The sequence below is a fragment of the Sus scrofa genome, chromosome 6, assembly GCF_000003025.6.
Source record: "Sus scrofa isolate TJ Tabasco breed Duroc chromosome 6, Sscrofa11.1, whole genome shotgun sequence".
In the NCBI taxonomy this organism is placed as follows: Eukaryota; Metazoa; Chordata; class Mammalia; order Artiodactyla; family Suidae; genus Sus; species Sus scrofa.
The window spans coordinates 129086409-129098665 of NC_010448.4; the positions used below are offsets into that span (position 1 = coordinate 129086409).

At 39.2% G+C, this 12257-nt stretch overlaps 1 protein-coding gene across 10 annotated transcripts in view; it reads left to right on the forward strand.

Annotated features, from left to right (window-relative positions):
• SSX2IP (SSX family member 2 interacting protein) overlaps positions 1-12257 on the forward strand; it is a 64437-nt gene that overhangs the window by 37223 nt on the left and 14957 nt on the right. For 6 of the 10 annotated variants that reach the window (XM_021096345.1, XM_021096347.1, XM_021096342.1 and 3 more), the window contains 5 exons: positions 1531-1641; positions 3921-4056; positions 6672-6747; positions 6817-7006; positions 10588-10738. In XM_021096345.1, the coding sequence (XP_020952004.1) occupies positions 1531-1641; positions 3921-4056; positions 6672-6747; positions 6817-7006; positions 10588-10738 (664 nt within the window). The remainder of the gene's footprint in view (positions 1-1530; positions 1642-3920; positions 4057-6671; positions 6748-6816; positions 7007-10587; positions 10739-12257) is intronic. The other 4 variants (XM_021096348.1, XM_021096349.1, XM_021096351.1 and 1 more) reach the window with 1 other exon arrangement.

Sequence of the window (12257 nt, forward strand, 5' to 3'; positions counted from 1 at the left end):
CAGAGGCACCATGGAATATAAACATGAGGAAGGCATCATGTTAATATCAATCTGGCAGTAGGGTGAAGAAATTATAGAAGGAGGTACAGGAAATATAGAAGTGGAGGTAGGGGGCTCGGAAAGCCTGGTGAGAAAGACAGCTGTTAGCAGGCCCTAGCAGTTGCCCAATCCAGGCAGGTTTTGGACTTGACCTAAGATAGTGCCAGTGAAAGCAGTAAGAGTGGGATGGGAAGAAAACTTACTTAAGTAGGATGGGCAGAATTTTATGAAACATCGAACTTGGGGAAAAGCAAGTCATGAATTAAAGATACCATTCAGGTCTCTGATTTCAGTTTGCTGATGATGGTGGTGTGATTCACTGGGATAAGAAACAGATCTGCAGGGATGATGGTGAGTTCACATAAAGTGTTGATGACCCTGGGAGACTCTGATTTGACGTATATAGGATATGTCAGCTGGCCCAGTGCCTTTAAGTTCAGCCATGTCGAATGGTCTGGCACGATAGGAAGTTTTAAATGCTCCAGAGAAGAGGGTGCAAAAAATTCTTACAGCCTAGGAGTTATCTAAGTTATGTTTCTAAATTTTCTGTATCTTCTTGAGATCCATTGTTACAGAGATTGTGTTGGTTGTTGTTTGTGATCAGTTAACGCTATAACTTGAGAGGCTTTTTATTTTATAAAGGTGAGAGAATTTTAAAAGATTACTCCAGGAGCTTCATGCAGAATTTGGCCCAGTTCCTCCAGAAGTGTGTGGAATGCACTGAAATGAGCACCTTAATCCCATGTTGAGTCCATTGATTCTGCCATTGATCTCTAGCAGAAATCTTGAGAGTTTACCCCTTGCAAGGCAGAACTGATGTCATGCTGAGGTCCCGTCCTTTTTGACCTGAAGTGGTCGGCTTTGCATGGTCGCCTGTCTTCTTCAGACTGAACTCCAAATCATTGTTGGCTCTTTCACAGAATGTGCTGTGGAAGTGTTAAAAAGTAGTAAAAAGAAATTATAAAAATGTTCAGGGGCCACATCACTGGAATAGTTGAAAAGTCTTTCAAGGAATCCACTCTGAAGGTCTTTTGTGCATACATTAAAAATTGGTGTTTAAAGGAGTTCCCGTTGTGGCTCAGTGGTCAACCAACCTGACTCGCATCCATGAGGATGCGGGTTCAATCCCTGTCCTTGCTCGGTGGGTTAAGGATCCAGCGTTGCCGTGAGCTGTGCTGTAGGTCACAGACTCGGCTCGGATTCTGTGTTGCTGTGGCTCTGGCGTAGGCAGGAGGCTACAACTCCGATTGGACCACTAGCCTGGGAACTCCATATGCCACGAGTGCGGCCCTAAAAAGACACAAAAAAGAAAAAAAATGGTATTTAAATGAAATAAAATTTTATATCCAAAGTTAAATTTTGCAACTCTGTAGTGTCAAACTTTACAATGTTTTAAATAAACATTTCGTGTGCTGCTAAACTTCAATTTTAGGTAACAAATCCTAGTGTGTATGACTTTTTACTAATCAAAATTGCATATGAATGTTTTAGGAACAACTGGAAACCTCCAGGAGAGAAGTGATTGGGCTTCAGGAAAGAGATAGACAGTTACAGTGCAAGAATAGGAATTTGCATCAGCTACTGAAAAATGAGAAAGACGAGGTAAGTTGTCAGTTATTATGGATAAAATTTCAGTGAATTTTTATGTGTGTGTAATTTGAGGTGATCATAATGGTCACTTCACTTTAAGAGCGAACCATTTATTTATCCTGTGTCAAATGGAGATGCTGGACTTCTGTGTACAGTGTTGTATCTTTTTTCTTTTTTGCTTTTTAGGGCTGCACCTGCGGGCATATGGAGGTTCCCAGGCGAGGGATCCAATCAGAGCTACAGCTGCCAGCCTGCACCACAGCCACAGCAATGCCAGATCCAAGCTGCATCTGCGACCTACACCACAGCTTATGGCAACACCAGATCCTTAACCCACTGAGCGAGGTCAGGGATCGAACCCCAAACCTAATGGTTTCTAGTCGGATTCCTTTCCGCTGCGCCATGACGGGAACTCCCAGTATTGTATCATATTTAACTGAGAGGTCAGGAACTCTCTCCATGACATGGTTGGGGGGGTCCATTTGGCTTAGTGTATTAGTCCATAGCTGGTGACAGCCAGTGTTCTATACCATCCATCCTGTATCCACTTGAACTGTCCCTTTTTTGTTAGATGTAAGGGTCTGCTTTCAATGCAGGTATTTTATTCTCTGTCACATCTGTTCTTATGTCTAGCATGCCTCTTCTTACACTGTCTTAAATGTTATTGTTCATCCAGTCAGGCAATTATTTGACTAAATGGGCACACAAATTATTGTTTAAAAAAAGCAACTCACATTAAAAAAAAAAATCTCATTTTGGAGTTCCTGTTGTGGCTCAGTGGTAATGAACCTAACTAGTATCCATGAGGATGTGGCTTCGATTCCTGGCCTCATTCACTGGGTCAGGGATCTGTCCTTGCCATAAGCTGTGGTGAAGGTCACAGACATGCATGGCTGTGCTGTAGGCTGGTAGCTACAGCTCCAATTCAACCCCTAGCCTGGGAACTTCCATATGCCATGGTTGCAGCCCTAAAAACCAAAAAAAAAAATTTTCATTTCTTGGCTAAAGACATTGTAATTCTAATATTTGCTTTGGTGTTTACTTAGTATTATTCAGATCTATATAGATAATGCTTTTGGAATTATCTTTTAATTTATGTAAATAGAAACCATTGTTTTTATTGCTCTGCAGTTTTCTGACCACATAACTGTAAAACTGTAACATTTGTTTTCATTGTTGTGTATGTTGCAAAGAGTGGCTATGTAGAGTAGAACTTACTTCCTATCCAACACTGCCTGAGAAGCCATAATAGATATAAACATTGACCAGTAGTACCTAGCATAGAATAGGTACTCAGCAAATATCTGAAATGGATTCTGTATGCTGTTGGTCTCAGTCTAATTTGAAAATTATTTATTTATTTATTTATTTAGGGCGTCACCCCTGGCATATGGAAGTTCGCAGGCTGGGGGTCGAATTGGAGCTGCAGTTGCTGGCCTACACCACATCCATAGCAACATGGGATCCGAGCCGAATCTGCAACCTACACCACAGCTCATGGCAACGCCAGACCCTTAACCCACTGAGCAAGGTCTGGGATCAAACCTGCATCCTTATGGACACTAGTTGGATACATTTCCACTGCACCACAATGGGAACTCCCCAGAAAACTATTTTTGATCAGAGGAAAATGAACCTGTTTACTTGCTTCCATGTGCCATGACTAATTGACCTTGTCACAGATTGATAAAGGATGAAACGATTCATGTCTGAAGTAAAATAAGGTCCTTACAGATGATCAGATGAAGTCTGCTTGTTTCAGATGAAGCTTTAATCACATTACTACTTTGTAAGAGTTTGTGGTTTCTAAGTGATCAGAATCTGTATGTAAGGTGAAAGGTGTAGAAGATAATTTAGAAAGCTAGCAGCTCTGAAAATTTCAGAATTAAAAAATAAAAACTTTATGTGCTTCATTTAATGATATTTATTTACTTTACTTTCTTACTTTATGGCTGCACCTGAGGCACATGAAAGTTCCCTACCAGGGACAGAATCCAAGCTGCAGCCATGACCCATGCCACAGCTGCAAACGTGTACTTTTGCAGTGACCTGAGCTGCTGCAGCTGGACTCCCTACTCACTGCACCACAGCAGCAACTCCTCATTTAGTGATATTTTAAAGAGTGATTTCCAGTGGTTATGGAGAAGGAAGAATAATCCTAGAACTTTTAAACTATTACATGAGGAGCTGAAAGCTAGGACTTTACTTTCTCTTTTGAATTTGTACATTGGAACTGGGTTTACCAGTGAATTCTCAAGGGACTAATTCAATATAAAATGCCTTTTTTCTAGGTGCAAAAATTACAAAATATCATTGCAAGTCGAGCTACTCAATATAATCATGACATGAAGAGAAAAGAGCGTGAATATAATAAACTAAAGGAACGTCTACATCAACTTGTTATGAACAAGAAGGATAAAAAAATAGGTAAGAAGCAGCTGGCTAAGATAGTGCAAAGGGAATAAATAAGCTAGTATTACACAAAGAAATAAATGTGGAGGGATTGAGCTCAATAACTCATGAAATGTCCTTTTCATGCTCTATACAAATAATTTTAGATGGTCTATATCCATATAAACTAGAAATTGAGACAACTGGTTAGTTAAAAAATAATAATTTTGCTTTGCTCCATTACTTGCATATAGGAATTGCATACTTTTTTTTAATGTGACAGGTATAGGATTAATCCATAGAGAAAAGCTAAGCAAGAGGATACCCTAACCTTTCATAGCAATATGATTTGAGTGTCAGAAGTATGATTTTTGAGTTTATAAAATTGTCCCTCAAGCCAAACCATTCATGTCAGTTTGAGTTCTTTTAAATTAGTTTAGCCGTGTATTTTTTTTTTTTTCTTTTTTTCCTTTTGTTTTTGCTTTTTTAGGGCTGCACCCGAGGCATATGGAGGTTCCCAGGCTAGGGGTCCAATCAGAGCTACAGCTGCCAGCCTAAGCCACAGCCGTAGCAGCACAGGATCCGAGCAATGTCTGCAACCTACACCACAGCTCACTGAAGTGCCAGAGCCTTAACCTATTGAGCAAGGCCTAGGATTGAACCTGCAATCTCGTGGTTTCTAGGAGGATTCCTTTCCCCTGCGCTACGACGGGAACTCCCTAGCTGTGTATTTTTGAAGTACAGCTGATCGTGAAAGTTACAGTTGTTACAATATACTTTTTTCCATTGTTCTTTTGAAAATTAATTTATAACTTATTTCATCCTGGTATGTGCATAATTTCAAGTAAATGATGTAGATTAAAAAATAGAACTGCACAGAGTTCCTGTTGTGGCTCAGAGGTAACAGAACCTAACTAGTATACATGAGGATGCAGCCTCGCTCAGTGACCTGTGGTGTAGGTTGCAGATGAGGCTCAGATCTGGCATTGGCTGTGGCTGTGAAGTAGGCCAGTAGTTGCAGCTCTGTTTTGACCCCTAGCCTGGGAACTTCCATATGGCACACATGTGGCCGCAGAAAGCATAAGGAAAAAAAAAAAATAGAACTACAGACACACAAAAGTAGAGTCACACAGATAAAGTTTTGCTGGTCTGCCAAGATTCCGGGAACAGTAAATCTGTAAGTTGATTTATTGAAGAGTGGTTTCCAAGTGGACTGTAGGCTGTCATCTAACCTACATTATACATTATTCTGAACTTGGACTTGCATACAACAGCTGATGAGCAGATGTTTCAAGCTGTCACATGGTGGGCTTAGCCTGTTACCAGCAAGCACTTCTATGTTCACTGTGTCCTTCTCATTCTGTACAGCAGTGCCATTGCAGTTATTTGAATATTTTATGTTAAAATTACTGAAAAATGAAAGTGTAATGATTAGCAATTAAGACAAGGTTAGAAACTAAGTATTCTGAGATAATAAATCTTAAACTTCACTTGGACATTCAGTGGTTTTTATGATTGCTTATTTAACCTTGTGTTCATTCATGAAGGAAATAGCAAAATTAAAGAACAGGATGAAATGCTGGAAGTATAAAATGTAACATCTAATTAGAGAAGTTTATTAAAAATTTAACTCTATAGCAGAGCCTTTATGTTATGGGTGTCTGGCTCCTTCCTGGTCCAAACCTAATTGGAAATGACAGTTCTGTATTGATTTTTTTTTTTTTTTTTTTTTTTTGGTCTTTTTTTGTCTTTACGTGGCATACAGAGGTTCCCAGGCTAGGGGTCCAGTCGGAGCTGAAGCTGCTGGTCTACGCCAGAGCCACAGCAAGGCCAGATCCGAGCCGCATCTGTGACCTACACCACAGCTCCCGGCAATGCTGAACTCTTAACCCACTGAACAAGGCCAGGGATCGAACCCACATCCTCACAGGTGCTAGTTGGGTTCGCTAACCATTGAGCCATGATGGGAACTCCTGTAATGATTTTTTTTTAGTCAGCTCTAAAATTGTAATACCTTATTCTCCTCTTATTTCCTTATACCAACTGCTTTCATCTCCACCTGGGGCAGAAGAGACATTAAGGAGCCTTGACTCCTTCAATGATGATGGTGATCATGATACAGGGCTTGGCACACTTTCCCTGTAAAGGTCCAAGTAGTAAATATTTTGGGGCTTGTGGGGTCTGTGGTCTTTTGTCACTCTGCCATTGTAGTGCAAGAATAGTTATAGACAGTATATAAACAAATGATGTGGCCGAGTTCTGCTAAAACTTTATTTACAAAATCAGCTGCCCACAGGCTATGGTTTTCCAATCCCTGATGATAAAATGAATAATGATAATTAAATCACATTGATTAAGGCCTTCTCTGTTAAGTACTTTTATATTTCACAACAACTGTATTCATAGATAGTTTTATTATTTCCGTTGTACTGATGCAGCAACGGGCTTAGTAGTTAAATAACTTGCCAAGATCTCGGGCTTATGAGTGACGAAAATTGGAACTTAAAATCTGGGCTGTTTGAGCCCAGATCTTAATCTGTGTTCAGGGTTGACTTACCCACGTTCCTAAAGCATGTAGAGTGTGTTAGGGTTTAACCACTAAAACATGGATGGTTAAGAGCTGGTTTTGTTTTGTGTGTTTATATTTGTAGCTATGGAAGTTTTAAATTATGTGGGGCGAGCGGATGGGAAAAGAGGCTCCTGGAGGACGGGTAAAACTGAAGCCAGGTGAGGCATGATTGATGTTGACAAATTCAATCGGACTTTGCTTTCCCTACTACATTTTCATACTGACAGTTTCTTTCTCAGGAATGAAGATGAAATGTATAAAATTCTCTTGAATGATTATGAATATCGTCAGAAACAAATCCTAATGGAAAATGCTGAACTTAAGAAGGTTCTTCAGCAAATGAAAAAGGAAATGATTTCTCTTCTTTCTCCCCAAAAGCAGAAACCTAGAGAAAGAGCAGATGATAGTACAGGAACTGTAAGTGGCTCTTTCATCTCTAATACAGTCTTCAGATTGCTAATTAAGACGGTAGATTAGGTATTCTCATGTGGAGATACTATTGATGTTTTGAACTGGACCCTCACTGCTGTGCTGCCCACAGTCACTCCGACAGCCAAACAGGTCCTTGTAGGCTTCCAGACATGCCCTGGGAAATGGTGGGGATGGTTTTCCGGGGACTTCATCTGTGCCAGGCGCTGTGAAAAGCATTTTAAAGCATTGTCTCATTGTAATCGTCTAATGATTGGATGCTTTTGGTATGATAATTATCCCTATTTTGTAAGTAAGTAAACCAAGGCACAAAAGCTAGCGCATCTTATGACACATGACAGAAATAGGATTTGAGGAGTTCCTGTTGTGGCTCAGCAATAATGAACCTGACTAGGATCCGTGAGGATGTGGGTTTGATCCCCAGCTTTGCTCAGTGGGTTAAGGATCTGGTGTGGCTGTGGCATAGGCTGGCAGCTGCAACTCCAGTTGGACCCCTAGCCTGGGAACTTCCATATGCTGCAGGTGCGACCCTAAAAAAACAAGAAGGAGAACTAGGATTTGAATCAAAGTCTGTTTCACTTCAGAGCTTGTGCCTTTAACCGCTATGCCAAATATCCTTAAAATAGTTTAGGTATTGTGTGACTTAAACAGGCTCTACTTTTCAGAGAGTGCAACTTTTATTTGGAAACCAAATAATCACTTAGTCCACACATTTATTGAATGTTCATTATGTGTTCTAATCCGTGGAAATAAAAAGCTAGGAAGATTTTGAATTTTTCCTCTGCTTTAGTTGGGGCTGCTAACGCAAAACACCATAGCCTGGTTGGCTTATAAACAACAAAAATTTTTCTCACAACTCTGAAGCCTGAAAGCCTAGGATAGGATACCAGCAGGGTTGGTGTCTCTGAGGGGCCTCTTCCTGGTTTGAATTGCTGACTTTTTTCATTCTCACTTGGTGGAAAGAGTGAGAGAGCTGACTGGGGCCCCTTTTATGGGGGGCACTCACGCCATTTATAAGGGATCCACCCTCACAACCTAATAACGTCCCTAAGACCCCTCACCTCCTGATGCCATCATACTGGAGGTTAGAATTTCAACATACTAATTTAGAACACAAAGATTCAGACCATTGTATCCCTCAAGTAGCTCTTTCTGAGAGAGAGGGAAGCGTATAGAGAAGTTACATTTACTTTATTTTATTTTTTTGGTCTTTCTGTCTTTTAGGGCTGTACCCGTGGCACATGGAGGTTCCCACACGCCCCGGGTCCAATCAGAACTATAGCCGCCAGGCTACTCCAGAGCCACAGCAACTCAGGATCCTAGCCATGTCTGTGACCTACACCACAGCTCATGGCAAGGCTGGACCCATAACCCACTGAATGAGGCCAGGGATCAAACCCACGTCCTCATGGATGCTAGTCAGGTTCACTAACAACTAAGCCACGACGGGAACTCCGAGAGGTTACCTTATAACTATATATTAGACATGTTAACAGCTATAATAGGGCGGTACAGTGTGTAAAATAAAACAATTAATGGCAACCAAGGAAGGCATCACAGAGAAAGTGACATTTGAATTGGCCCTTATATAAGTAGGTGTTTTGAGGTGGAAAGCATGGGAAAATCAGTTTGTTGGAGGGGGTATAACCTGTAGAGGTCTGAAAAAAACGAGTCACATAATGGTGAAAAGTTTTTTTAACTTAGTTCTTCATGTAGAAGTTTAAAGTCTGGATTCAAGCAAGTTCACATAAGAAACTAAAATCTGGAAGTAACAATGTTGGTAGAAAATGCTAATTACCAGTAGGTCACCAAACTTGTTTTAACCTGTACTTGAGGATTATTTTTGTGGTATCACAGATCAGTGCAACTGATAAGCTCGTCTCCTACCTTTTTTTTCTTTTCTTCTTTGAAAGAGAATCTGAATGTTCTTTTAGACTCTCCAGTTTGGGGCCTGCTTATATCTCATATTCAGTTAATTAACCTTTTCTCTGAAAGTCTGGCACTTCAGGTCAGTTTTGAACACTTACTAATCCCTCTCCAGGGTTAGCATAGTTTCTGTAACTCCTGAGGTTTCTTCAGTTTGGGGCCCAGCCTTTACTAACCTCTCATTACCAGCTTTTAGTCAGCAAAAGTAGGTAGTAAATCAAGGAGATCTTTCTCATATGAGAGTATCCTGTATAATTTTTCATAATTCAGATGTTTAAGTTTGGAGAAATGATAATCTCTTAAGTGTATTTCCTGTTTTTAAAAGATATGTTTTTTCTAGATCTGTTTCCTCTTAAAGTAATTCAAACCATGCTTTCCTTGTAAGAAAAGATTTGGGGTCATTTTAGCAAGAAGAGTAAGACATAACTTGGAATGCCTAGCTAGCGTCCACGTTTTCATTTATTTATCGTCTTGCTTGCTTAACTATAGCCAAAATGCATACCCCAAATTCAAATTGAAGGAATTGTTGATTTTAATTTTGTGGTTTTAGAGTTTCACTCAATCTGGGAAATGTGTAGCAATTATTATTTAACAGTGAATTTGCAATATTCTGGTATGCCTTGGGATGAATAGCAGAGAAGGTGTTGCTTCCTGGAAGAGTCACTCTCAGGTAGCTCTAGAGCTTGGCAAGAGCCAAGTCACAGTGAGCCACACCCTGGGCTTTTCACCCCATGTATACCCCCCCCGGGAGACCTTGACCTCTGCCAGCCTGTCGCTGACCTCAGATATTGAGTCAGTTCTTCAGACTCGGTCACTCCTTCATTCCTGCCGCATCTGCATGTGGGAGAGGCCTAATCAGCCCTTCTTTCTTTTCATCTCCTTTTTTTCCCCCCAGTAAGATATTTATTGTTTAAATTAGTAAAATGTATGTGTATTTCTACTTTCCTGTATGTTCATGACAAATGAGACTGTTTTATATAGATGCAGGTTATTATGACATATATACATTTAGTATTGCCGCCCTGTATTCTTTATCCTGCTTTGATTCTCTTTGATCATAGACCAGTGAAGATTGCTACATTTTCCTGTGATTTAATGTCTTGGTAGAATTTAGAGAAAAATACCTTCAGTTTTATTTTTAAAATTATGAGAAAATAGGCTTGATGGTTGCTTTCACTTTGGAGATTATTTCATAGGTTTATTTGCTTAAACAGCCAAAGGTTGGAGACAAATTGAATTTGAGCTGTGTGACATCAGAAAATTAGTCCACTTCTCTAAGCCTCAGTTTCCCCCACATGGTAACATGATTTGAGGATTAGCTAACATGCAAAAGCATTAACTTAACATTAGACGGGTGGTGAATAATTCTACCTCACACAGTCCATGACTTATATCACTAACGAGATTTGGATTCAAATTCAGGTTTGAAGAGACCTGAGTTGGGGAATTTCTATCTTCAGTATTAATTGCTTTTTCTCAAGACATCTGTGTTAAGGACTAGGTCATTTATGCCTAAGATGTTAGCACAGAAATGGTTTCGATACATTTCTTTGTTCCCCAGTCTGATGACTACTGCCTGACTATCTAAAGCCATTTTAATTTTAAGATCCTGGTCTTTCCTTCTCATGTCTCTCCTCTTGTAGGTTATTTCTGATGTTGAAGAAGATGGTGGGGAACTGAGCAGAGAGAATATATGGGACCTTTCCTGTGAAACTGTGAGAGAGCAGCTTACAAACAGCATCAGAAAACAGTGGAGAATTTTGAAAAGTCATGTAGAAAAACTTGATAACCAGGGTAAGTACTACCTGAGTGCAGGCAGGGTGAGCCGTGACATTCAGCAGGCTAATTCTGGTCACCTTGGAAAGCTGAGTTGTGGGCTCAGATTGAAGTCCTTAGCTCAGTCTGGTGCTTTGAAAAGCAAGATTCTGCCTCTTTCCAGACGTGTGGTTTGAATCTCACTCAGGGAACATGCTTTGCTCTCTGCAAAGAGGACATAAGGTGTCCATTGCTCTGAGTGCAGTAGAGAATTGAATAAAGTGAACCCTCTCTTACTAAATCTTAGAACTCAGGAAGTAACAATCATAATATTATATTTTATTATATAGTATAAATGTAAACCTTTTGCTTATTATTCCTAGATACTTGCATATTCTTACGTTCCTAATAATTCATTTTTAAATTATTTTCAAGATAATAGATATTTGATGCAAAATACCACTTAAGAAGTACATAAAGTAGAATATTCAGGTCTGTGTTCTCTATATGTAACACTTAACAGTTTGGTGCCTATCTTTCTAGAACTTTCTCTGTGTTTTTGCAAAATATCTATTTTAAATGTATTACAACATATTTTAAAAACATTACATGCTTCTTCCTACACTGTGCTTTTTTCACCCAACAGTGTATTATTTTAGATACTATTTCCTGTCATTATAGATAGTATAGATAGATTTATGTTGTGAATATATCTTTAATACTTTATATTTGTTAAAGTTTGCATGCTTTTAAATCAAGAAAATTAAGCTTTCTGCTAAGTAAATGAAGTCTAGTTAAAGAAAATTTATTCTAAATGGTCAAAAATGGCAAACTGGGTGCTAATTGTCTTCAAAAGTAAAGAGCAATTGGCAAGATTACAGTATCAGAATTAATTTACATGTGATTTTATTAGTAACAGAACAAAATTTGTAGCATTGAACTATCTTTGAAGAAGTATCAGAAGAACATAGTTGATGAATGTTAATTTTTCTGTGAATATAGTTTGTACATTTTTCATTAGGATATAATCTTGCATGAATATGAATAACAAATGTTGACAATAGAGCTCTGTAAGTAAGTATATCATTTAGTCCAGAAATAGCATGAATTTATAGTTGTCATGAACTCCTTATAGCTGCTTTGCTTTTTAAAATTTTTTTAGGAGTTCCCATTGTGGTGCAGTGGAAATGATCACCTAGTATCCATGAGAATGTGGGTTCGCTCCCTGGCCTCGCTCAGTGGGTTAAGGATACAGTGTTGCCGTGAACTGTGGTGTAGGTCACAGATGCGGTTAGGATCTGGTGTTGCTGTGGCTCTGGTGTAGGCTGGCAGTTGGAGCTCCAATTAGCCTGGAAACTTCCATATGCCACAGGCGTGGCTTCTAAAAAGAAAAAAAATAAAATAAAATCTTTTAATGTTAAAATTATACACACTTAATTTTATTATAATTTATGAAATTTTTAAAGGGCAAAGGAGGTAAATACCTTTTAGAAAATCTATGAGATTCCAGAAAGAGGAAATTTCTGAGAGCCTGATTTTTAAATCTATGTCCCCAAGC